Genomic DNA, 26,538 nt, shown 5'->3' on the forward strand with positions numbered 1-26,538 from the left:
GCCGGGCGGGTGGGTTAGGTAGGGGAAGGGAGGGGAAGGTGAGGGGAGGGCAAAAGGAAGTTCCCTCCGAGGCCGCTCTGATTTCGGAGCGGCCTTGGAGGGAACGGGGGTAGGCTGTGCGGCTCGGCGCGCGCCGGCTATACAGAATTGATAGCCTTGCGCGCGCCGATCCAGGATTTTAGTGGATACGCGCGGCTCCGCGCGTATCTACTAAAATCCAGCGTACTTTTGCTTGCGCCTGATGCGCCAGCAAAAGTAGGCCTATTCGCATAGTTTGAAAATCTACCCCTATGTTTGGAATGAGGCAAGAAGGTAAAAAAAAAAAAAAATACAAAGAAACAGCACGATCAGAGAGCTCTAACACCACAACCTCTCATGCTGAAATCTTGGGTCCCTGCAAGTATTTTTCCTAGGAAAAGCCTTTGCACACACATTTGGAGATGTAGATGTGTACATGTTATTTTGGTGGGGTAATTTTCAAAGGGAAAGAACACACATATTTATCCTTTGAAAATGAATGGAAAGCCTGTCTTTACACCAAAGCAGGGCATTACAAACTTACCCCTTATATAACCATCAGACACCACTTATTCTTGTCTTCACTGTTTTTCAATCACGCAAATTGTTATTCCCCAGGAAATCACTAGAATTTATTTTAAAGCATTCAGCATCCCTCCCACACAACTCTTCAGAATTCCTTCTTCATCAATGTCACCTAGCCAATAAAAATTCCACCCAACAGGTCTGAAATTTGACTCTCCCTACTGAATCTCCTTACTGCAACGCGCTCAGCGATGTATAACACATTCTGAGAAACAGCCTCATACACCTTCTCTCCTATACTGACGGTAAGAAGGGGAAAGCAGGAGCTCTGAAGGAGTCAGAGCAAGTTACTTCTAACTATAACATTTGTTTCTATTGCTGCTGCTGCTAATAAATAAATAAACAAACAAATAAATAAATAAATAAATAAATGTGATAGATGCCAAAATCTAGGTCCTTTTGTTCAGAGAACAAACTCTTTTCTGCCCTAATTTCAGACATCTACAATATAGTCACACAGAAGTGTTCTGTTTGCATTTTCCAGTCTGCATGTTTTTCCTGCCTGAAGAGGGGGGAAGTCTGTTGTTAGGAGCTTACCAAGGAAGGTATTTATTGGTCTGTACCACAATAGCCAGACTGTTAGAATTAATACATCTTATTGTCTTTTATATCAGTGGAAATCTGTCTGCGTCCAGGATTCTTATATACTTTTACAGATTATTGAACACCATGCTGAGGTTGCTAAATAGCTAAAAATGGAAGAGACAAGGAATCAATAGTGCATTTTGTTTACGCTTTGAATTCCACAGGCAGAAGATTATACGATACTGAAGCTTTTGTTTTCTGGGACATAAAAAATAGTCCAGCCTGCTAACAGTTCATATTCTTTTGCCATATTTGCTTTTATTCTGTGCCTCCCAGGGTTTGTTGTACATTCAAAAGATGAGACGCACTAAGTATTTTCCAATACATATGAAATGAGAGACTCCCCACAGCACATCTAACCCAGTATCTCTACAACTGAGGAGCAACTAGTGTAGGACAATAACTGTTTCCTTTGACCATTCACATTCAGTCACCTTCCATCATAGTCAAAGTTTCCATGTTAGTTTTGCCTCAGATCCAGACCATAATGGCTCCTCTAGTATTAATCCACTGTAGGAATAGTAGCAGAGTGGCTGAAAGTCCCCCTAACTTCCAGAGGAGTGACTAAAGGCTTGTTGAGATTTATAGGACTGGAATATATTCAGGTTAAAATTGCCAGGAAAGTCAGCGGATCAATGAGCCATAGACCTCAAATCCAACTAGAGACAAATGTTTCTTTATGCGGATCATTTCTGATGGGGATCACTCTTACAAACATTGTAGGAGTATATAATGTGTGCAGCTGTCCTGTATGTTATTGTATTGATTAAGATGCCAGCGAGGCATCACGCACTGTTTATTCCTGAACAGAATAATTTACAAAGTTTGCAATTTTTTTTTTTTTACTGTAATGAACTGAGATAAACTGCTTAAATCAACAGGCTCATTTTTACTTTTCATAGAGGGGGGCCAGCCTAGTCACTTTTGATGGTATTATCACTTTGTGGGTTGCTTTATGGGGAACAGAGAAGTCTTCGTTTTGCTTTGTTAAGTTGGGTGAGCTTGGAGATGGTTTAGCCTCCTTCATTTGGTCTACTTGCTAGTTATTATTAAGGAGGGATTTAGGGTAGGGGGGGTTAGTTGGGATATAATGATGGAGATTGCTTAGGATTTAAATTAATTATGTTTCTTTCTATTATTAATGTGTGGGTTTTGGGAGGGCGTGCAATTTTAATGTTATTGCCTTAGGGCTTGATTTACTAAGGCTTTTCTCTCGTTCTGTGGCTATGGGAATTGTCTGTAATGCAGTCTTTTCCCAGCTCCGTAATGAGAGTATTTGATGATTTATATTGTTACATTATGTGGGTTATTAGGCCTACAATAAACAGGCACTGGGTGCAGGATTTGCCCACAGAAAAGTGTAAATGAACTGGCATTACACCGCATTACGTTATGTGCTGATTATGTAAGGAACAGTGTGGGTGCGCTGGCATGTTTTCTCAGGGGGAGGGGTGTAGTCTGCTTTTGTCGCTGGTGTGGGATGGAGACACTGCTACTAGCTTGCTTGTATTTCTTCAAAGGATGAACAAAGGATTGACTGTAACCGAGCCAGTGTGTCAAAGAGAAGGAACCTCAGATGCAAGTCAGAGCTCGGTTTGAAATTCATACTAGATTTTTCCCTGCTATCAGCACCCTGGAGAGGGAACTTGCAGTGTGATTAAAAGGCAGTTGCGACCTTGTAAGGGATTTCTTTTGTATATTTTGATCTTCTGGTAGTGTACTGGTTATTACTATATACAGTTTCCAAAGATTTAACAAGATTAGAGAGATCAGTTTGCTTTATTCTCAGTCACCAAAAGCAGATGTTGTAAAGTTGTTAAAATGATGTTACTGTATGTTTGTCAGGCACTGACCTAATGACTGACCTAAATTTCAAGTACCCCAAGGTGTACAGGAAAGAAACAGTGAAGAAAAGAGAACATATTCACTTTCCTTAATGCATGTTTCTTATTGCACATTCCCAAGCAGGTAGAACTTGACGGATCTCGGGCCTTGTTTCAAACTAAACAGCTATCAAATCTCAGTCTCCTGCATGATGCCTCTCAGGCCATGTTAAACTTTCATTGTGGCTGCCTATTTCAGGCAAAGAAGAAGAATACTGGGAACTGCATTTTTAGTCATGTGCAACCCAAGATAAAGATGTTATTTGGATCCATAATGTGTGCTTTTTCACAAGAAAAAGTGTGCACTGCAGTTCGGTGTCTCACTTGTGATTTATACAGTTCGGTGTCTCACTTGTGGGAACCTGGGGATCTTGAATGAAGGCATGGCATAGGTTAACAGCAAGTTGTTCTTGCATATAAGACGGGCCTTCATCTAAGAGTTCATGCAGTGCTCTACGTGATGATTCTAGCTTTCTGAACTTAGTGAGGATCCTAAAAGCAGCTGTATCATCTGACGTCTCTTTTTTGCAAGTTTAAAAATATTAGGTGTGAAGCAGAAAATAACTTGGATTTACACTGCATCAGGCACAGTGATAAGAGGTGTGTGATCAAGTTAAATTCTGGTGCATCGAGAAGACACAGGAGGGGACAGTGTAGGAGGACACCACCAGTTCAGATGGACTCAGGAAAAGTCAAATAAAAGAGTAGTGAGTTTTCTCAGAGAGGGGCAATCCAAACATGCCAGCCCCACTTCAGGTAGTACAACAATTAAAAGAATTGGTTTGCTGATCTGCTGTTCTCAATAAGGAGAACATGTTCTCCATGCAAATTAAAGTGAAGAAGAATATCACAGCTGACGATTTTGAACATGATAGATGTTTGAGATCTATTCTTTTCGAACAACAGAATCAGCATGTTACAAAATGTCTGGCAGTGCTATAGAAATGAAAAGCTGTAGTATTAAAATTAATGAACGTGTGTGAGAAAAAAAATAGGCATATCTCCAACATCATAAAGGCATCTAGACTTACAGAAGTCCTCTGTACAAACAGATCATCAGCATTAGGAAAGGGTACAGTGTGGGTAAAAACAACAGCAGATGGTGAAAAGCAAGCAAGAAAATGGGAGTAAAAGGAATTTCTGAATATAAAAATACCGATTACTCGGTACTCTCCTTCAGTTCAAGCAAAATGACAGCTGAGTGCATAAGTTAATATGGGGCCAATAATCAAAGCTTTGCATATGGGTAAATATCTCTTTACTCATGTAAAAACTAGGGATGTGCAGAGGGAACAACTTTAATTTGGGTCCTACCCATTTGAGCGCTCCTGTCTTATCTGGTTAAGTTCTTAGCTGACCAAAATCTGAGGGGGTAATTTTCAAAGGAGTTACATGCGTAAATGTAACATTCTATTGTAGCAATTATCAAAAGCCAGTTACTTGAGAAGAGTACACTTATATGAGGAAATCCTATGGACAATTCAATGACATATTTTGTAGCAATTTTCAAAAGCCCACTTACTCAAGTAAAGATCATTTACTTGAGTAAAATGCAGTTTTACTTGAGTAAATGCTTTTTAAAATCAGGCCCCTAGCCGGATATTGGGTTCCCTAGACACACCGGTATACATGGGTAGGACTTTGGGGTTAAGGCAGAGGGAACTTTTTGGGGAAGGGGGAGTCTCTTCCGAAGGGATGGGCTCCACCTTAACCAGGGTGGAATCAGACTGCTGGCTCTAACCTTTAAAAAGGAGATAGAGCAACTTTTAAACTAGAACAAAGGGGAAAGCAGACAGTCGCTCAGCAGTGCATGGTTTGGAAAGAGGTATCTTCAAAGGATACTAATGATACATTAGAATTAGGGCATCCCGACAGTGAGGTTCCAATAATAAGAAAAGTAGTCCAAGTGCCTGTAACTAAAAACTCACCTGAGCTAAAAAATTCTAACTTATCCCTATCAATTAAAAAGCAGATTGAAAATACAAACAAAAACAAACTTTGAAATGTTTGTATGCTAATGCCAGACGTCTAAGAAGTAAGATGGGAGAATTTGAATGTACAGCAGTGAATGATGACATAGACTTAATTGGCATCTCAGAGACATGGTGGAAGGAGGACAACCAATGGGACAGTGCTATATTAGGGTACAAATTATATTGCAATGACATAGAGGAGCACCCGGGAGGCGGTGTGGTGCTTTATGTCCAGGATGGCATAGAGTCCAACAGGATAAACATCCTGCATGAGACTAAATACAAAATTGAATCTTTATTTATTTATTTATTTAAATACTTTTCTATACCGAAGATCATGTACAAGTACATATCGGTTCGGTTTACAGTGAACCAACATTTGGAAATTACATCAAACAATATGAACTTAATTTAACAAAAAATTGTACTGCAAACTATATGAACATAATTAACAAAATTGTACGCGAATAGATTTATAGTTGAACAAGCATAACGAGTGGAATATGGGGAAAATCAAAAAAGGAAAAACATGATAGTCAGCACAGGGAGTACATTATAAAGGTTACGGGGAAATTTCGGTCAGTTAGACACGTTTGAACCTAAGTTCTATAAAGTAGAACTTTATGGGTAGAAATCCCTTGTGTGTCAGGGAAGACTATAGTGATAGGAGTATACTACCGTCCACCTGGTCAAGATGGTGAGATGGACAGTGAAATGCTAAGAGAAATTAGGGAAGCTAACCAAATTGGTAGTGCGGTAGTAATGGGAGACTTCAATTACACCAATATTGACTGGGTAAATGTATCATCGAGACACACTAGAGAGATAACGTTCCTGGATGGAATAAATGATAGCTTTATGGAGCAATTGGTTCAGGAACAGATGAGAGAAGGAGCAATTTTAGATCTAATTCTCAGTGGCGCACAAGATTTGGTGAGAGAGGTAACGGTGGTGGGGCCGCTTGGCAATAGTAATCATAATATGATCAAATTTGAATTAATTATTGGAAGAGGAACAGTTTGCAAAACCACGGCTCTCGTGCTAAACTTTCAAAAGGGAAACTTTGATGAAATGAGAAAAATTGTTAGAAAGAAACTGAAAGGAGCAGCTACAAAAGTAAAACGTGTGCAAAGGCGTGGTCATTGTTAAAAAATACCATTCTAGAAGCACAGTCCAGATGTATTCCACACATTAAGAAAGGTGGAAAGAAGGCAAAACGATTACCGGCATGGTTAAAAGGGGAGGTGAAAGAAGCTATTTTAGCCAAAAGATTTTCATTCAAAAATGGGAAGAAGGATCCAACAGAAGAAAATAGAATAATGCATAAACGTTGGCAAGTTAAATGTAAGACATTGATAAGACAGGCTAGTAGACAATTTGAAAAGAAGTTGGCCGTAGAGGCAAAAACTCACAGTAAAAACCTTTTTAAATATATCTGAAGCAGAAAGCCTGTGAGGGAGTCAGTTGGACCGTTAGATGATCGAGGGGTTAAAGGGGCACTTAGAGAAGATAAGGCCATCACGGAAAAATTAAATGATTTCTTTGCTTCGGTGTTTACTGAAGAGGATGTAGGGGAGGTACCCGTACTGGAGAAGGTTTTCATGGGTAATGATTCAGATGGACTGAATCAAATCACGGTGAACCTAGAAGATGTGGTAGATCTGATTGACAAACTGAAGAGTAGTAAATCACCTGGACCGGATGGTATACACCCCAGAGTTCTGAAGGAACTAAAAAATGAAATTTCAGACCTATTAGTAAAAATTTGTAACATATCATTAAAATCATCCATTGTACCTGAAGGCTGGAGGATAGCTAATGTAAAACCAATATTTAAAAAGGGCTCCAGGGGCAACCCGGGAAACTACAGACCAGTTAGCCTGACTTCAGTGCCAGGAAAAATAGTGGAAAGTGTTCTAAACATCAAAATCACAGAACATATAGAAAGACATGGTTTAATGGAACAAAGTCAGCATGGCTTTACCCAAGGCAAGTCTTGCCTCACAAATCTGCTTCACTTTTTTGAAGGAGTTAATAAACATGTGGATAAAGGTGAACCGGTAGATGTAGTATACTTGGATTTTCAGAAGGCGTTTGACAAAGTTCCTCATGAGAGGCTTCTAGGAAAAGTTGCAAGATGCCTATGCACATTTTGAAAATGTAGTCAAAGTGGAAGAGTTTGGGAGGGCTTTATGAAATTCAGGGGTGTTTTAACGCCGGAAATAACTACACCTTTTATCCTGGCAGGGAAAGGGAGTGGAGTGAGGGAGGGAGAGAGAGAGAGAGAGAGAAGAGATAGCCTCTGGGGTTGCACACATATTTGTCATCTATTTATACTACTGTAGGAGGTTGAACTAGTAACTCGAGGTGAGGTTTTAGTGGTGGTCAATGGTTTGAGGGGCAGTTTTACCCAGGTAGAGATGCATCAAGCTAGGGCGATAGTACATTGTAGAAATCTCATCTTTGTGTACCTTTCCTCATTCCAAATCACATCAAATCTTCACTGATGCGTACAATGCTGTTCGTACATCTGACTGCGCATATAAAACAGCCCCCAAACCCTAGACCACCACCAAAACTTCACCTTGAGTTACTAGATGACCCTCCTTTAGTGGTATAAATAGTTGACTAATATGAGAGCCTTCTCTGTCTCTGTCTCTCTTGCTCTCAGCAGCCAAAAACATGGAAATGCCTGTCTGGGCACTTCTCAGCCTGTGAATTGGAAATATCGTGGGTGTGATAAATTTAACGTACGTTGCCGTAAAATACCTACGCAAAGTGCTAAAATAGTGTGCGTTGCGGTAACTCAAAGATAACCCTAACCACACCCCTTTTTTTATCGCGGGTGCTATTCATGCAAAAATTATAGCAAAACAATGAATCTAGGCTTTTAAGATAGCTGGCTGCACCACTAAATATCTAGTATAAGTTAGTCAGACTGCCCATAGCTGAATATGGTCCTCGGTGTGCGTTATTAGGGTAATTTTCAATAGTTTTCATAACTCAGCACATACACGTATAAAAAGGTGTGCATAAAGTTATGCCCACATCTTATAAACTGTGCATTGGGAATGGGAGCCACATGGTTTATAAAATAGAGCGTATCATCATCCCAAAGGTCCATGCATATGTTTCAGTACATGCACATTTTTTAATGCAAGGATTTGCATAGTTTACACACCTAATTTATAAAAATAAATGCATAGATTTTATGCATTAAATAATTGTAATAACCCTCAGTTTCCACACAGAGGCAGGTACCTGTGCATACTTCCAAGCACCAGGTCACCAAGACCTACACTAGTTGATCCAGACCTTCACCAGTTCAGCCACACCCTCCACCACTTACTCTAGATTCCCCGCCCATAACTGCAGACAAAAGAGAAGTCAGATGTAATTTCTGCAACTTGGTTAGCAGGTGTAAGAAAATGTATGCATGTTTGATGATGTATGTACTTACTCAATGCATAAAATCTGTAAACGTGTGCATACTTACAAATCCCGCCTCAAACACCCTGTTTGAACACACATGCTGTTCTGCATGGCAGCAACTGTACATATGCGCTCCCATGTTTGTGAATATGTGCTTACCACACAAAGAGGCTACTCACACACAGGTGCAGATTTTACTCACACAACCCCTGAGCAAGCCTTTGAAATTACCCCAGCAGAGTGATCTCTGAACTTTGCTGTACCACCCAATGAGATCCACACCTCTTTTACGTCTTTGCATATGTAAGCAAACTGCAGTTTTATATTGCTCAATAGAGAATTTCAGGCACAGTCCAATTAAAAAGGTTGTGCTGACTATCTCCTGCTGAATTCACTAAGACCAGGACAGGGCCTCCTCTTCTGAGGTGTCACAAAGCTGACAATGAAGATATGCCTAGATACCAAAAATCTGTTACTACCACTGCACGTGAGGGAAGGGAAAGTGCCAGCAAAATAATACTACAAGCAAGATAATGGTCGCATATTGTTCGTCCCAGCATTTCACAGTACTGCAACGTTGGTAACCCAACATAAGTTCAGCATTAGTGAATATATGTGAATGCCCTTCATATCCTTTGTAAGTTACTGTAAATATTTAGGTTCTTATTTTACTATAGACAGAGAGTCTGGTTTACTCTGTAAGCCATGCATCACATCTCCTAAACCTAGATGTATTGATTTCTCTTGTGCCCTATTCTGGAATAACTGAGTAGGGAAAAGCACAGCAAAGAATTCCATTTTGATTCATTAGTTCATTTAATGTTTATTTTGGTTCTGTTGCCAAATTCAAATGAACATTAAATAAAAAAAAAGAAATCCCCTAAATAAACAAATGAACTGAAACAAAGCCTCCCTGGACCCCACTTACCTCTTCTGCAGGGTCGTCCGTGTAGAAAGGGGCAGGAGTGATCTTTGGTTGCTCCTGTCCCATTGGCTTCCACAGCGCAATAGCATCAGCCAGCCCCTGAGACTGGTGTCAATGTTTCACAGCCATGAAGCATACGCCCATGAAAAAAAATGACCCTGGTGTTAGGTCCAACCAGTGCCATTTTATTGTATGGCTGTACGCTTGCATGGCTGTATTACAAAATGGCGCTGGCCTCAGAGCCAAACATCACCATTGTGCAGCAGGAGCAACTGAGGCTCGCTCCTTTCCCTCTCTGCTTTGCAGACCCCCTCCAAAGCGGTAAGTCTTCCAACCAACTGTAGACTCTTGAATCAAATCTTTTCTGTTTTTCTCTGGTATATTGAAAGCCATGATTCCCCCAGTATGTAAGCAGGAAAGCAGAGAGTAATGCTAACATTACCAGATGGCTTTCGGAAGCTGTCAGTGAGATGAATCTACAAATCTACATTCCATCACTCAAAGTCATTCCAAGAAATAAAAAGTTATCAGAAACCCTTTCCCAACCAGTTCTGGATCTTACAGGATTACCTACAAATGTTGCCCAATTAGAATTCCTACGCCTGTTCAAACAGACCTCTCCTACTGTCATCCGCACGCCAACAAATCATTAATGCACTGAGAAAGATTTACAATATGCCATACAAAATCTTTCAGATTCTCTTCATAATATCAGTTTCTCCTCAAAATGTCATTTGTAAAATACAAAGAACTCTCATTTTCTTTGGTTTGGCTGAAACGAGGGTGTGGATAAATAGGTCAGCAAAACAAACATGACACCAGGAAAAGTGGGGAGATGATCAAAGCCAAGACAATTCTACCGAATGCGAAAGTTTAAATACTGCAAACATTTCTTTGTCCCGTCAATGCAGTTCTGCTAACACAATACACTGGAATCCATTGCTCTGGCAGAGACTACCAGAGAATGGAAAGTAAATCAGAGAAATTGTTCTGAACAAAGAACCCGGCCCTGCGTATGCCTTCCACACAGGCCTGCTTGGACCAGGATTTCCAGTGTTGAAAGCAAGGTCAGAGCCTTTGTAGTTAATGCATTTGCAAAGAAATTCTGTTAATTTCAAGCCTGATTCGCTAAGCAGCATGATCACATTTAAAAAACATGTCGCTAATCTAACAAGAGGTGGACTGCTTGGGCCTCAAGAATGGTAATTTTAAACTGCGTCCATGCCTCCTGAAAGTTTTTAACCTTGTAGATTGCTCCTTTCAGTATTTTTCTAACAAATTTTCTCATTTAATCATAAATTCCCTTTCTATAGTTAAATGCTACTGCAGTAGTTTTCCTTAGTATTTGTCCTCCATTATTATATCAAATTTTATTGCATTATGATTACTGTTGCAAAGTGGATCCACCATCTTTATCTCCTGCACTATGTCCTGCGTTCTACTGAGAACCAGATCCCTTAAATGCTAGTACGTTATTTGATTCACCTTGCTGTTTAATGATTGTTTTATTAAGATGTGATCAGCTGTGATTTGTGTTGCATCCTAGAGATTACAGAGAAAATGGTTTAAAAAAATCTTAGAAAATGTCTGGTCACAATACAATCATAAGTAGAAACTACAAAATTCAATCAAAGCATTACAAATTGGTTTTTTTTTTAAATATAGTAAATGCTCCAACCAGAACAGCCTTATTTACGAGTCCAAACTAACAGCAGAATGAGGCGACTGTACTACAGCGGTTAAAAGAAACCTTACCTTGAGCTGCTGTGTGCACTTGGTTGGGTCCAGGCTCCCAGCACCGGCTTGCATCTCGACCAGAACATGTTCAGCCTCAGTCAGCCACTGGGCAAAGCTCTTCATGTCATGGTGAAAACGTCGCCACTTCTCCACAGATCTGTCAAACCGCCTGGTGGAACAAATTGAAATAAAGATGGTTCCATAGTTTAACATGCATATGAAAAATCTATCACTGGAATTCTGGGAAGTAGCAACGCCCAAAGGGAAGTAACGAGGTATGCTCTCCATTGCCACTATGTTCCATGGGCCTGCTACAGCCCAAATATGTGACACCTACCTTGGAGCAGTTGTTAAAATTTGTACTGAGAAATCTGCAATCTCTTATACTTAACAGTCCTTTCACGTTGGGAAATTACTATTGGGAGATTTCATCTCCCTCTTAACCCGCTGAATCAAAAGTGAGCCCTTTCGAGAACTGAGTACCATCCCACACCCTGAATAGTTGGAACCCCCTCCCCTAAGAGACATCCCCCCCCCAAAGGTGCATAGCAGCAAACCCACCCCCCTCTCAAACAGTATCTTCCCAAAAATGCCCCTCATGTTGTAGGACCCCCCTCTCCCACTCCTCCGGAACCAGATCTTTACCAGTCCAGAAGGGCAGGATTTCACAGGCTGGTGGGATACTGGAACCCACCTACCCACACTGCAACCACTACCGATGGATGCCGCTAGCAGGCACCATCATACATGGAGTAGGGTCAGAAAGAGTCATGTTTGGAGGGAAGGGGAAAGCTTTCACTTTTGGCCAGTTAGTATGGGGGATTTCAGTAGGAGCTAGCATGTATCGTATAGGGGTTTTTTTGGTTACACTGCACACTACCACCCAGGTCATGTTAGTGTGGCAAAAATGTAATATGCAATCAGTAAAATGTATTGCATATCACGTCAAGAGATGTTTTACCATGCACAATCATTTTTTACCAACTTGCAGAGTAAACAATGCTTGGCATAAGTTTATTGCACAGGCCTCAACGTCGGTGCATTTAGGGCCTGATTTCCATAGTGCTTTACATGGTTAAAACCCGGCTTTATGCATGTAAATCACACTTTGAAAATTATCCAAGGGGCTATGCAGGTAAATGCACACTTAAAACAACCTTCACATGCATTTTCATTTGCGCTTGCAAGCGACATTCTAGGGGTGGATTTGGGGCAGGGGAAGGATTCATGTGCTTACTTCCGAGCTTAGAAAGTAGAAGCTGTTTGGAAGTGACCCTCTTTCAGAGCAGAGCATGGAGATGTAAGCGTGCCCTTCTTACACTGCACATCTGCACTTTAGAAGCACCCAAGGAACTGTCCAAGTCTCTCTCATACTGCTTTTGATTAATCTGTCTCCTGAAGAGCTACAGTGACACACTCATTTGAGAAAGCAAGAATTGAAATATTTGCTCTGTGCAGATGATTGGTGGGCAGCCTCAGGAAACTTCATGATGCTCCATGCAGCTGTACACAGCTCTCTGCAGACTGGCCATGGATTCCTGCAAATATCTGCAACTTATTGGCCACGTATAGCAAATGTTGCTTACCTGTAACAGGTAGGGATGTGAATCGGGCTTTGGACGATTGAAAATATCGTCGATATTTTCAAAATAGTCAGAAATCGGGAGCTCCCCCAAAACGATAGGAAAACCCCACGATATTGATCGTGGGGGTTCTCTTATCGTTTTGGGGGAGGATGGGACAAACGGAACACAAAAACCCATCCCGACCCTTTAAAACTAATTTTTAAAGATGGCGCTGGCCATCCAGTGCTCCCTCCATGTGACAGGGGCCGGCCAATGGCATGGATACCCTGTCACATGGTAAGGGCAAAGGCCATCGGCGCCATTTTGATTAGTGGCAGCTGACGGCCCGAGAGCAGGAGATCGCTCCCAAGACACCCACTGGACCACCAAGTACCTGTAAAATGTTTTTGGGGGGGTCGGGAGGGTAGGGGAAGCAAAGGGATTCGTTTTAAAGGGTCGGGGTGGGTTTTTTGTTTATTGGCTCGGGCGCAGCCGATAAACAAAACCGCGATCGGGCCCGATGAAAAAAACCCCACATGGGAATCGGAACCGGAATCCAAACCGATTCCGGTTCCGATTCACATCTCTAGTAACAGGTGTTCTCACAGGACAGCAGGATGTTAGTCCTCACATAAGGGTGACATCATCAGGATGGAGCCCAATCACGGAAAACTTCTGTCAAAGTTTCCAGAACTTTGACTGGCCCCTACTGGGCATGCCCAGCATGGCACTAACCCTGCAGCCAGCAGGGGTTCCCCTTCAGTCTTATTTGAAAGGTACAGGCAGTGCCGAAAATAAAATAACAAAACGTTACGAACCCAACACCGTGGGGCGGCGGGCGGGTTTCGTGAGGACTAACATCCTGCTGTCCTGTGAGAACACCTGTTACAGGTAAGCAACATTTGCTTTCTCACAGGACAAGCAGGATGGTAGTCCTCACATATGGGTGAGTACCGAGCTGAGGATGTCCGAACATGCACCAAATGTACCCAACGGCGTGCAACAGGCACAACAACTGGGGTAGAATTTTGTAGAGGGCATCCTGAACCCCACCGGGCAGGCGGAAGGGTGTAGGTACGTCATGTTGGAAATAAGTTACGCAGGACAGACTGGCCAAAGATGGAATCTTGCTTTCTGGCTTTGTCCAAGCAATAGTGGGCTGCAAAAGTGTGGAGAGAACTCCAGGTGGCAGCCCTGCAAACGTCAGGAAGCGGCACCGATTGTAGGTGAGCTACTGAAGTCTCCATGGCCCTCACAGAGTATGCTTTAACACGGTCTTGAAAAGGAATGCCTGCTTGCTGGTAGCAAAAAGATATGCAGTCCGCCAACCAGGAGGAGAGAGTCTGCTTACCCACAGATTGCCCTAATTTGTTGGGATGGAAAGAGACGAATAACTGAGTGCTCTTCCTGTGGGCAACTGTATGGTCTAAGTAGAACGCTAGAACCCGTTTAGAGTCAAGGGTATGCAGAGCCTGTTCCCCTGGATTGGAATGGGGCCTGGGAAAGAAGGTAGGTAGTATGATGGATTGATTAATGTGAAACTCCGAAACTACCTTGGGTAAAAACTTAGTGTGAATGCGGAGTACTGCCCGGTCCTGCAGGAGTTTAGTGTAAGGCAGATAGATAACTAGGGCCTGTAACTCACTAACTCTGTGAGCTGAAGTGATAGCTAAAAGGAAAATCACTTTCCATGTGAGATATTTTAGGTCATAGGAGTGAAGAGGCTCAAATGGTGGTTTCATGAGCCGACCAAGAACCAAATTAAGGTACCAAGAAGGGGCAGGAGGACATAAAGGTGGCTTGATATGGAGCAAGCCCTTTAAAAAGCATGTTACAAGGGGTTGTACTGATACAGGAACATCCCCGACACCTTTATGGAAGGCGGCTACCGCACTGACATGCATTCTGATTGAAGAGGTCTTTAAACCTGACTCCCACAAATGCCAGAGATAGTCCAAAAATCTTGGGATTGGACAGGAAAAGGGATCAAGGGACTGCAAGGTGCACCATGATGTGTACCTTTTCCATTTATAGGAATAAGATTTTCTTGTGGAAGGCTTCCGTGAAGCAATCAGGACACGAGAAACCGAATCTGAAAGGTTAAGTGGTTGAAGGATTAAACTTTCAACATCCATGCCATCAGAGACAAGGCCTGAAGATTGGGATGGCGTAGGCATCCGTTGTTTTGAGTGATCAGATGCGGGTCCGTTCCCAAGGGAATATGCCTGCGGATTGAGAGATCCTGAAGTATTGGAAAGTGGAAACCACACTTGGCGTGGCCAGTGAGGTGCTATCAGGATCATGGTTCCTTTGTCTTGACGTAGCTTCACGAGAGTCTTCGAAAGAAGAGGAAGTGGAGGGAATGCATAGAGCAGACCAGTTGCCCATGAGAGGGAGAATGCATCTCTGGCTGAGAGCGCTCGTTCCGAATGAGGGAGCAGAAATTGTCGACTTTGTGGTTCTGAGGGGACACAAAGAAGTCTGTCTGGGGATAACCCCATTGTTGGAAGATGAAGTCCGCTACCGAGGGCCTGAGAGACCACTCGTGCGGTTGGAAGACACGACTCAGTTTGTCTGCCAAGACATTGTCCACTCCCGGCAAGTAGGTGGCCCTGAGGTACATCGAGAAGGAGAGTGCTTCCGCCCAAATCTGCACAGCTTCCTGACACAGAAGGAAGGAGCCTGTGCCTCCCTGCTTGTTGATGTACCACGTGGCCACCTGGTTGTCCATCTGAATCAGGATGACGTGATTTGACAGGTGTTCTTGAAAAGCCCTGAGAGCATATCGCATTGCTCGAAGTTCTAGGGAGTTTATTTGATGTTTGGCTTCCCCTGGAGACCAAGACCCTTGTGTCTGTAGATTGTCCACATGGGCTCCCCACCCGAGGTTGGAAGCGTCGGTGGTGAGAATGAGTTGAGAATCTGGCACTTGAAAGGGCAGTCCCTGGAGGAGATTGTTGTGATTTTTCCACCAGGCAAGAGACAGATGGAGTGAGTTGGTGATGTGGACAATGGTGGACAGAGGCTGAACAGCTTGAATCCATTGTGACCTCAGAGTCCAATGCATGAGCCTCATGGCCAGGCGGGCCATTGGTGTGACATGGACTGAGGACGCCATGTGTCCTAAAAGGACGAGGAATTGGCAAGCTGTTGCTGTATGCTGAGACTGCAACTGGTGAGGAGACACACGAGAGTTAGCGCTCGTTGTTGAGGTAGAAAGGCTTTTGCCTGCAAGGTGTCCAAGTCTGCCCCAATGAACGACAAGGTTTGAGATGGGACTAAATAGGATTTTTCGTAATTGAAGAGAAATCCTAGAGAAATTAGAGTGTATAGGGTCAAATTGAGGGACGACCGAGCGGCTTGCTGGGTTGGAGCCCTGATTAATCAGTCGTCGAGACAGGGGTAGACGTGAACACCTTCTTTCCTGAGAAAAGCTGCGACAACCACGAGACATTTGGTAAAGACTCGTGGTGCCGATGCTAGGCCAAACGGAAGCATGTGGTATTGATAGCGCTTTGGGCCTACTAAAAACCTGAGGTACTTGAAATGAGCTGGAGTTATTGCAATGTGTGTGTATGCATCCTGAAGGTCCAGAGAGCAGAGCCAGTCTCCTCTTTGCAGAAGAGGTAGAAGCGAGCCCAAGGTTTCCATCTTGAAGTTTTCTCGCTGTAGGTACTTGTTGAGAGCACGTAGGTCCAGAATTGGACGAACTCCACCGGATTTTTTTGGGGGATCAAAAAGTATCGGGAATAGAACCCTAGGCCTTGCTGCAAGAGAGGGACGGGTTCTATTGCTCTTAACTGGAAAAGAAGGGAAACCTCCTGCTCCAAAAGGACAGAATGGTTGGATACTCTCCATGCTTGCAGAGGTGGTGAGTCCGGTGGAAGAGCAAGAAAGTTTAGGTGGTAACCCTGAGCAATGATTGCTAGCACCCATTGGTCAGTTGTGATTGATTGCCACATGCCGTGAAAGTGGCACAATCGACCTCCCACTGGTGTGCTTGGCAGAGGAATCAGGCTGATGCTCTCCAATTGAAGGTCAAAAACCTGAAGCAGGCCCCGGCTGGGGAGCTGCTTGCGGCTTTTGCTTTCGGGCCTGGCGAGGCTGAGGTTTTTGAGAAGGCCTCGTAGTTCGGGACCTTGTTGGTGGAGGATAATACTTCCTTGGATGGAAGAATGACTTCTTAGAGTCCTTTCTAAAGGTCTGTCTTGAGGGGGAGTCGGAAGGTATCGATGAGAGCTGTTTAAGGGTCTCATGATGGTCCTTTAATTCAGCCACTATTTGCTGGATCTGTTCACCGAACAGATTGTCTCCTACACATGGCAGGTCAGACAGCCTGTCTTGTACTTCTGGGCGAAAGTCAGAAGATTTGATCCAGGCCCATCGTCTTACCGAAATGGCAGCTGCAGACACTCTAGTAGAGGAGTTGAAGATATCGTAAGCTGTTGTTATCTCATGCTTTCCTGCCTCAAACCCTTTGTTGACAAGGATTTGAATCTGTTGTTGGAATTGGTCAGGCAGGGTTTCAGAGAAGTCCTGTATCTGCTTGAAAATGACCCTATTGTATTGGGTCATATACAGCTGGTAAGCAGCAATACTGGAGATGAGCATGGCCCCTTGAAACACTCGTCGACCAATATTGTCTAGGAACTTGTGTTCCTTAACAGGAGGGGTAGATGAGTGAGGCTTCGTCCTTTTTGCTTTCTTTTGAGCCGATTCCACCACCACTGAGTGGTGGTCGAGCTGAGATTTTTGAAAGCCGAGGGCTGATTGTACTAAATAGGTAGTGTCAGCTTTTCTATGGACTGGGGCAATGGATCCAGGGTTTTCCCAGTTCTTTTTGAGGAGGTCAAGAAGAACTTGATGAATGGGAACAGAAGTGATCACTTTAGGGGCATCCAGGAATTGGAGGAGCTCCATCATCTGGTGCCTATCATCCTGCTCTGTCTGAAGCTGAAAAGGGACCAACTCTGACATTTCCTTCACAAAATTAATGAAAGAAAGGTCCTCTGGAGGAGAACGCTTTCTACTTTCAGTAGGAGAGGGAGGTGAAGGTAAGTCATCGGTGTCTGTGGAAGTATCATCACCCCAGGTGTCATAAGGATCAGCAGACTGACCTGTAGGACGAGAAGGGGATTGGATACCCGAAGGCCCCGGCTGAGGCTCCGAGAAAATCGAAGGAATCGCCGGGGGCACCGTGGATGGCCTGGAAGGCATCTGTGCCGGTATCGAAGGCATCGATGGCGCCGAATTGCGTATCGCCCCCAATGAATGAATCGGTGGCGAGGGACGAATTGGCATCGATGGCTGAGGCAGTACTCCCAAAGGAGGAATGCGGAATGGTGTTTCTCCTCCTGATGAAGCTGTCAACAGGGAGTGCACCGGAGCCATCGGAGACCCGGGAATCACCGGTGGAAGGGCGGTCATGAGCGCCTCCATCCGGGATAGCAGCAGTGCCAGCGCTGCTGTCATTGGGTCGGTGACCGGTTCCAATCTCGGTGCCGGTGTCTGTGCCGGTGGAACCTGGAGCCGTTGCATCACCTTGTCGATGGCCTCCTGGACCAGCCGGTCCAGTTCTTCCCGGAGACCTGGAGCAAGCAGCCCCATGACGGAAAAGGGAGGTGGAGGCACAGTCGGAGGGACCACTTTTACAGGTGGAATCGCGACTCCCAAACCCCGATTGGGTGAGGGTGGCCTCGATGTCCCGGTCGCAGGAATGGTCGGTGCCATTCCTGGACGTGGCTTCTTCGATGGTGGCTCGGACGGTGGCGAGGTCGATGATTTCACTCCCTCGACGGTCCGAGACTGACGATGCCGATGGCGATGTTTCTCCCTACGATCCCCTCGATCTTGAGGGGGAGAAACGGGAGTCGATGGCCGTGAAGACATCCATGGCGGACGGTCACCGGACGGTGGTCGATGCTGGTGCGACTTCGACGGTACCGGTTCCGATGACATTGATGCGATGGACGGCGTTGGGGTGTGAGCACGGAGGAGGAGTCCCATCTTCTCCATTCTGGCTTTGCAACCTTTTGGTGTCATGAGGGCACATTTGGTGCAAGTCAGGACATCATGCTCACGCCCTAAACACATTACACAGAGGGTCTGTGATAGACATGGTATGAGTACAGTCTGGGCACCGAAGAAACCCCGATGCCATGGCCATCGAAAAAAATCGAGCTGCGGTACGGTCGACGGCCAGTAGGCCGCAAGGGCCAAACTCGACGGTAATCGACGAAAGACGGTCAAAAAACTTACCGAAGTACCGCGGCCTGAGAAAAGTTAGAGGAGGGACCCCTGTGGGGCAATTTAAGTTTTATTAACTCCGTGAGGAAAATTCCTGTCAGGAATCTCTTCAGAGCTCCTAAACCGCGAGGCTACTGCTGCGCGGAAAAAAGAAGACTGAAGGGGGACCCCTGCTGGCTGCAGGGTTAGTGCCATGCTGGGCATGCCCAGGAGGGGCCAGTCAAAGTTCTAGAAACTTTGACAGAAGTTTTCCGTGATTGGGCTCCATCCTGATGATGTCACCCATATGTGAGGACTACCATCCTGCTTGTCCTGTGAGAAAATATACATTGCATATTTATGACACATCATTATTATAAATACATTCTTATTATACTTTGCATATTTATTCAATATAATTCATTACAGACTGGAACCAGTGTGGATCGCTTTAACCCAGTTTGCTCCTTTCAGGAACCCAGCAGCATCACAAAAAGCAGGACTGAAAAAGCGTTCATAAGCCAAAGATGAAGCCAGGCACCAGACTGCTTTGCAAAATAAACATAACTACACATTTTGTTTCTATAACTCTACAAATAACTGAGATGCATAGCATTGTGCTCACATAAGAAAATGAGAGTAATAGTTGCAGAATCAACAAATTCCAGGCATTGATTACAAATGATATGTCCCATCAGCAGGAAACAAAGAACGGCAGGGGATGAGGGCTAGGAGATGCTGAGATCAAGCAGCATCTGAATGAGGAGGAGGAGGAGGTGTGCTTCTCTGTCGAGCAGGTGAGCAAAGCACATTTCTCTTTCTGTACCAATAATTGTTATGTCAGCTCTACCCTTTTTAGTCTCAGCATTTTTGAAAGGAGGGGGGATTATTTATTGATAATCATTTATATTCTGCATTCATTGCCAACTTCTGCTCCAAGCGGATCTTAAATCATACTGTATATACAATAACAAAATGGTACAAATAAAACAAACAAAAAACACCCTGTGTGTGTTTCTCAGTCTTCCACTAATGATTTTCCCAATCAGTGTCCCAGCAGGGGGACATGAGGTTTCTGACAGGAACATTTTTCCAGACCCAAGTATCTCAGAAATATGCGTGCGCAATCGATTTTGTGTTTTGCGGGCATTTTACATCTGAGGACACTAAATTGTTACACCATGTCAGGAGGTCCGTGGGAAACATGAAAACAAATTTTTTGTAGCATGTGCATATTCATTGCAAGGACACACTCCTAATAATTTCTTGCCAGTTATGGTGCCTAATATCTTTTTAGTTTTGCACCAGATCCAAATCAAATTTTCAGGGCAGATCAAGAGGTCCATGAGGATTGAGACAGGAATATATTTTGCAGATTCACGTATCTGATGAATACAAGCATACAGTGAAGCCATCTGATCACTTTTGAGTTTAGATTCTATCTCCAAGAGTCTACAAAGATCAAGACAAGGGAATTTTGGAGGGGATGTATGCATTACAAAAACACATGTGTACAATTATGCCACCTAATAACATTTTTGGTTTTGCGATCTCTCCACACACTGACTTCTCAGGACACGGCAGGGGTTCTCAGAGGAACACAAGTGGGGAATGTTCTGGAGCATCCACCTATTCCACAAATCCACATGCACAATTATGGTAACTTGTGGGCTTTGCCACCAATCCATAACAATTTTTAGGAGATGTCAGAGTGGGCCATGAAGAACTGGACACAGGTATTTTTTTTTATGAATCATAAGAACATAAGATATGCCATACTGGGTCAGAGCAAGGGTCCATCAAGCCCAGTATCCTGTTTCCAACAGTGGCCAATCCAAGTCACAAGTACTTGGCAAGTACCTAAACATTAGATAAATCGCAGGCTACTATTGCCTATTAATTACTGTAATAACAGTTTGTTATGTCTAGGAACTTATTCAAACCTTTTTTAAACCCAGTTACACTAACTGCTATAATCACATCCTCTGGCAATGAATTTCAGATCTTAACTGTGCACTGAGTGAAAAAAAAATTATCTTCAGTTTGTTTTAAATGAGCTACTTGCTAACTTTATGGATTGCCCCTTGGTCCTTCTGTTATCTGAGAGAGTAAATAACCAATTTTCATTATCTTGTTCAAGTCCTTTCATGATTTTGTAGACTTCTATCATATCCCCCCTCAGTTGTCTCTTTTCCAAACTGAACAGCCCTAACTTCTTAAGCCTTACCTCATACAGCAGCCGTTCCATTTCCCTTATCATTTTGGTTGCCCTTCTCTGCACTTTCTCCAGTGCAGCTATATCCTTTTTGAGATGCGATGACCAGAATTGCACACAGTATTCAAGGTGAGATCTCACCATGGAGCGATGCATAGGCATAATGACATTCTCCATTTTATTTGCCATTCCGTTCCTAATAATTCCTAACATTCAGTTTGCTTTTTGACTGCCACAGCACACTGAGCTGACGATTTCAATGTATTATCCACTATGACGCCTAGATCTCTTTCCTGGGTAGTAACTCCTAAGTTAGAACCTATAATTGTGTAACTACAGCAAGGGTTATTTTTCCCTATATGCATCACTTTGCACTTGTCCATGTTAAATTTCATCTGCCATTTGGAAGCCCAATCTTCCAGTCTCGCAAGGTCCTCCTGCAATTCATCACAATCTGCTTGTGATTTAACTACTTGCATAATTTTGTGTCATCCGCAAATTTGATCACCTCACTCGCTGTACCCCTTTCCAGATCATTTATAAATATATTAAAAAGCACCAGTCCACGTACAGATCCTTGAGGCACTCCACTGTTTACGTTTTTCCACTGTGAAAACAGACCATTTAATCCTAATCTCTGTTTCCTGTCTATCAACCAGCTTGCAATCCAGAAAAGGACATCGCCTCCTATCCCATGACTTTTTAGTTTTCTTAGAAGTCTCTCATGCGGGACTTTGTCGAACGCCTTCTGAAAATCAAAATACACCACATCTACCGGTTCACCTTTATCCACACGTTTATTCACCCCTTCAAAAAAATGTAGATTTGTGAGGCAATACTTCCCTTCGGTAAATCCATGTTGGCTGTGTCCCATCAGACCACATCTACATAGAAACATAGAAAAGATGGCAGAAAAAGACCAAATTGCCCATCCAGTCTGCCCAGCAAGTTTCGCACTTTTTTTTTTCATACTTATCTGTTTCTCTTGGCTCTTAGTAACCTTTTGGTTCTATTTCCCTTCCACCCCCACCATTAATGTAGAGAGCAGTGTTGGAGCTGCATCTAAGTGAAATATCTAGCTTAATTACACCCATGCTTATTTGTTTACCCAGACTATGTAATACAATCCTTGTTGGTTGTCTGTATATAGATCCACTTTTCTTCATTCCCCCTGCCGTTGAAGCAGAGAGTTATGCTGAATATGCATTGAAAGTGAAGTATCAGTCTTTCTCCCCTGCCGTTGAAGCAGAGAGCTATGCTGGATATGCATGAAGTATCAGACTTTCTCCCCTGCAGTTGAAGCAGAGAGCTATGCTGGATATGCTTAACGTGTCAGACTTTCTCCCCTGCCGTTGAAGCAGAGAGCTATGCTGGATATGCTTGAAGTATCAGACTTTCTCCCCTGCCGTTGAAGCAGAGAGCTATGCTGGATATGCTTGAAGTATCAGACTATCTCCCCTGCCGTTGAAGCAGAGAGCTATGCTGGATATGCATTGAAAGTGAAGTATCAGGCTTATTTGGTTTGGGGTAGTAACTGCCATAAAAAGCAAGCTACTCCCTGCTTTTTTGTGAATGCAAATCTTTTTTTTTTCCCCACATTCATTTACGTCCTGTAGACTTTATGGATCCACAGTGTTTATCCCACGCCCCTTTGAAGTCTTTCACACTTCTGGTCTTCACCACTTCCTCCGGAAGGGCATTCCAGGCATCCACCACCCTCTCCGTGAAGAAATACTTCCTGACATTGGTTCTGAGTCTTCCTCCCTGGAGCTTCAAATCGTGACCCCTGGTTCTGCTGATTTTTTTTCCGATGGAAAAGGTTTGTCGTTGTCTTTGGATCATTAAAACCTTTCAAGTATCTGAAAGTCTGTATCATATCACCTCTGCTCCTCCTTTCCTCCAGGGTGTACATATTTAGATTCTTCAATCTTTCCTCATAAGTCATTCGATGAAGACCTTCCACCTTTTTGGTCGCCCTTCTCTGGACTGCCTCCATCTTGTCTCTGTCTCTTTGGAGATACGGTCTCCAGAACTGAACACAATGTTCCAGGTGAGGCCTCACCAAGGACCTGTACAAGGGGATAATCACTTCCCTTTTCTTACTCGATATTCCTCTCTCTATGCAGCCCAGCATTCTTCTGGCTTTAGCTATCACCTTGTCACATTGTTTCGCCAACTTCAGATCATTAGACACTATCACCCCAAGGTCTCTCTCCTGCTCCGTGCACATCAGCCCTTCTCCCCCCCATCGAATACAGTTCATTCGAATTTCCACTCCCCATATGCATGACTCTGCACTTTTTGGCATTGAATCTCAGCTGCCATATCTTCGACCACTCTTCCAGCTTCCTTAAATCCTGTCTCATTCTTTCCACTCCTTCCGGCGTGTCCACTCTGTTGCAGATCTAAATGTTTGGTGATTTTATTCTTTATAACAGTTTCCACGATTTTTCCCAGTACTGAAATCAGGCTCACCGGTCTATAGTTTCCCAGATCACCCCTGGATCCCTTTTTACATATACGGTTTACATTGGCCACCTTTCAATCTTCAGGTACTCAGATGATTTTAATGATAGGTTATAAATTAACAGGCACATTTTAAATCACCCGCGCACGTAAAATACGGGGATTACGCGTGCAGCCGGGCCTTGCATGCGCCACACGTATTTTAGAAGGGGCCTGGCCATGTGTGTAACTCCTGTTACGTACAGAAGTGCCGGACAGAAGAAAAGGGGCGGTTTGGGGGGGCAGGGCTTGAGGCGCTGTGCACCGGCCGCGTGCAAGTTGCTACTGTTCCTGTTGAGGAGCAAAAGGTAAAATAAAAAAAACAGGGGTAGCTGGGTTAGGGATAGGGGGTGGGGAGAAGAGGAGAGGATAAGGGGAAGAGAGGTTAGGGTATGGGTAGGGAAGTTCCCTCCTAGTCCGCTCCTTAATTGGAGCAGACTGGGAGGAAACTGGGGAAGGCTGCGATGTGTCACCGTGCGAAAATTGCATTATTCCACCTCCCTTGTGCATGCCACCCTGGATTTTATAACATGCTCGCGACGGTGCATGCATGTCATAAAACCGCGCATCCGTATATTTAAAAATCTACCCCTAATTGAAATAGGTCTGAAATCTCATTTTTTAGTTCTTTCAGAACCCTGGGGTGTATACCATCGGATCCAGGTGATTTATTACTCTTCAGTTTGTTAGTTAGACCTACCACATCTTCCAGGTTCACCATGATTTGGTTCAGTTCATCTGAATCATCATCGATGAAAACCTTCTTCGGAACAGGTATCTCTCCAACATCCTCATCAGTAAACACTGATGCAAAGAAATCATTTAATCTTTCTGCAATGGCCTTATCTTCTCTAAGTGCCCCTTCAACCCCTTGATCATCCAATGGTCCAACCAACTCCCTCGCATGCTTTCTGCTTCGGATATATTTAAAAAAGTTTTTATTGTGAGTTTTTGCCTCTATGGCCGACGTCTTTTCAAATTCTTTCTTAGACTGTCTTATCAATGTCTTACCTTTAACTTGCCAATGCCTATGCTTTTGAATGAAGATATTTTGGCTAAAATAGCCTCTTTCACCTCACCTTTTAACCATGCCAGTAATCATTTTGCCTTCCTTTCACCTTTCTTAATGCATGGAATACATCTGGACTGTGCTTCTAGGATTTTTTTTTTTTTAACAATGTCCATGCCTGTTGCACACTTTTTACCTTTGTAGCTGCACCTATCAGTTTTTTTTTAACTATTTTTCTCATTTTATCAAAGTTTCCCTTCTGAAAGTTTAGTGCTAGAGCCATGGATTTACTTACTGTCCCCCCTTCCAGTCATTAATTCAAATTTGATCATATTATGATCACTATTGCCAAGTGGCCCCACCACTGTTACCTCTCTCATCCAATCCGGCACTCCACTGAGAATTAGATCTAAAATTGCTCCCTTTCTCATTGGTTCCTGAACCAATTGCTCCATAAAATTGTCATTTATTCCATCCAGGAATTTTATCTCTCTAGCTTGCCCTGATGTTTCACTTACCCAGTCAATATTGGGGTAATTGAAATCTCCTATTATTACTGTACTACCAATTTGGTTAGCTTAGCTAATTTCTCTTAGCACTTCACTGTCCGTCTCACCATTTTGGCCAGGTGGACGGTAGTATACCCCTATCACTATGCTTTTCCCCAACACACAAGGGATTTCTACCCATAATGATTCAATTGTGCATTTAGTCTCATGCAGGATCTTTATCCTTTTGGACTCCATGCAATCCCGAACATAAAGCACCACCCCACCACCAAGATGCTTTGTCTGTCATTGTGATATAATTTGTACCCCAGTATAGCACTATCCCTTTGGTTATCCTCTTTCCACCATGTCTCTGAGATGCCAGTTAAGTCTATGTCATCATTCACTGCTATACATTCTAATTCTCCCATCTTACTTCTTAGACTTCTGGCATTAGCATACAAACATTTCAAAGTGTGTTTTTTGTTTGTATTTACATTCTGCTTTTCAGTTGAGAGGGATAAATTGGAATATTTTAACTCAGGTGAGTTTTTAATTATAGGCACTTGGACTACTTTTCTTATTATTCAAACCTCTCCGTTGGAATGCCCTAACTCTAATGTTTCATTAGTATCGTTTGAAGATACCTCCCTCCGAACCATGTGCTGCTGAGCGACTGTTGGCTTTCCCCTTTGATTTAGTTTAAAAGCTGCTCTATTTCTTTTTTTAAAGGTTAGTGCCAGCAGCCTGGTTCCACCTGGATAAGGTGGATCCATGTTGGCACACATGCGAGTGTGCACGCATTCCAGAAAATAAGCTCAGTTAAATCTGTGTTCATGCTTCTAGTTTTAAGTTTATGAAAAGTCACCACAGAATTTACTGGTCCGTTTTCATGCAAGGAGGGAAGGTGACAAAAGTCTTTCAAAATAAGAACCTGATATTCAAAAAAACAGTTAGCCAGCTAAGTGGCACCGCTACAGGCAGCATATGCCTTTTAGCCGCCTAAGCTTTTAGCCGGACAAGTCAGGGGCAGAGAATGGGCAGATCAGGGAGGAGTCGAGTTGGTCAGATAAATTGACTGGCTAACTAGTGTTGTATATTCAGCAGCTGGATATGGACCTCTGTATGTTTTTCTTCCATATTTTAGTGCATGAGAGGAGAATTGCTGTGGAATAGGTTTGATCTCATTGTAACCAACTTTGTGGCCCATGAAGTGAATCAGGTAATCAAGGGTAAAACAATCCAACAAAGAAATAAATGGATGTATGTACATGATATTCATGGGGAAGTCAAGGAAAATAATGCAAAAATCTGCTTCACTTAACAATAGGCTGCTATGGATATGAAAAAGGCAACATTTTGATTTGGCAGATTTGCAAAGGCAAAAATTTCC

General features: G+C 43.4%; 1 protein-coding gene across 1 annotated transcript in view; it reads right to left on the minus strand.

The window, feature by feature from the left end:
* The window catches only part of DMD (dystrophin), a 3,148,630-nt gene that overhangs the window by 1,330,177 nt on the left and 1,791,915 nt on the right, over positions 1-26,538 (minus strand). The window contains exon 44 of the mRNA XM_029603105.1: positions 11,157-11,307. Coding sequence (XP_029458965.1) covers positions 11,157-11,307 — 151 coding nt within the window. The remainder of the gene's footprint in view (positions 1-11,156; positions 11,308-26,538) is intronic.

This window comes from Rhinatrema bivittatum, chromosome 5 (assembly GCF_901001135.1).
Source record: "Rhinatrema bivittatum chromosome 5, aRhiBiv1.1, whole genome shotgun sequence".
Taxonomy (NCBI): Eukaryota; Metazoa; Chordata; class Amphibia; order Gymnophiona; family Rhinatrematidae; genus Rhinatrema; species Rhinatrema bivittatum.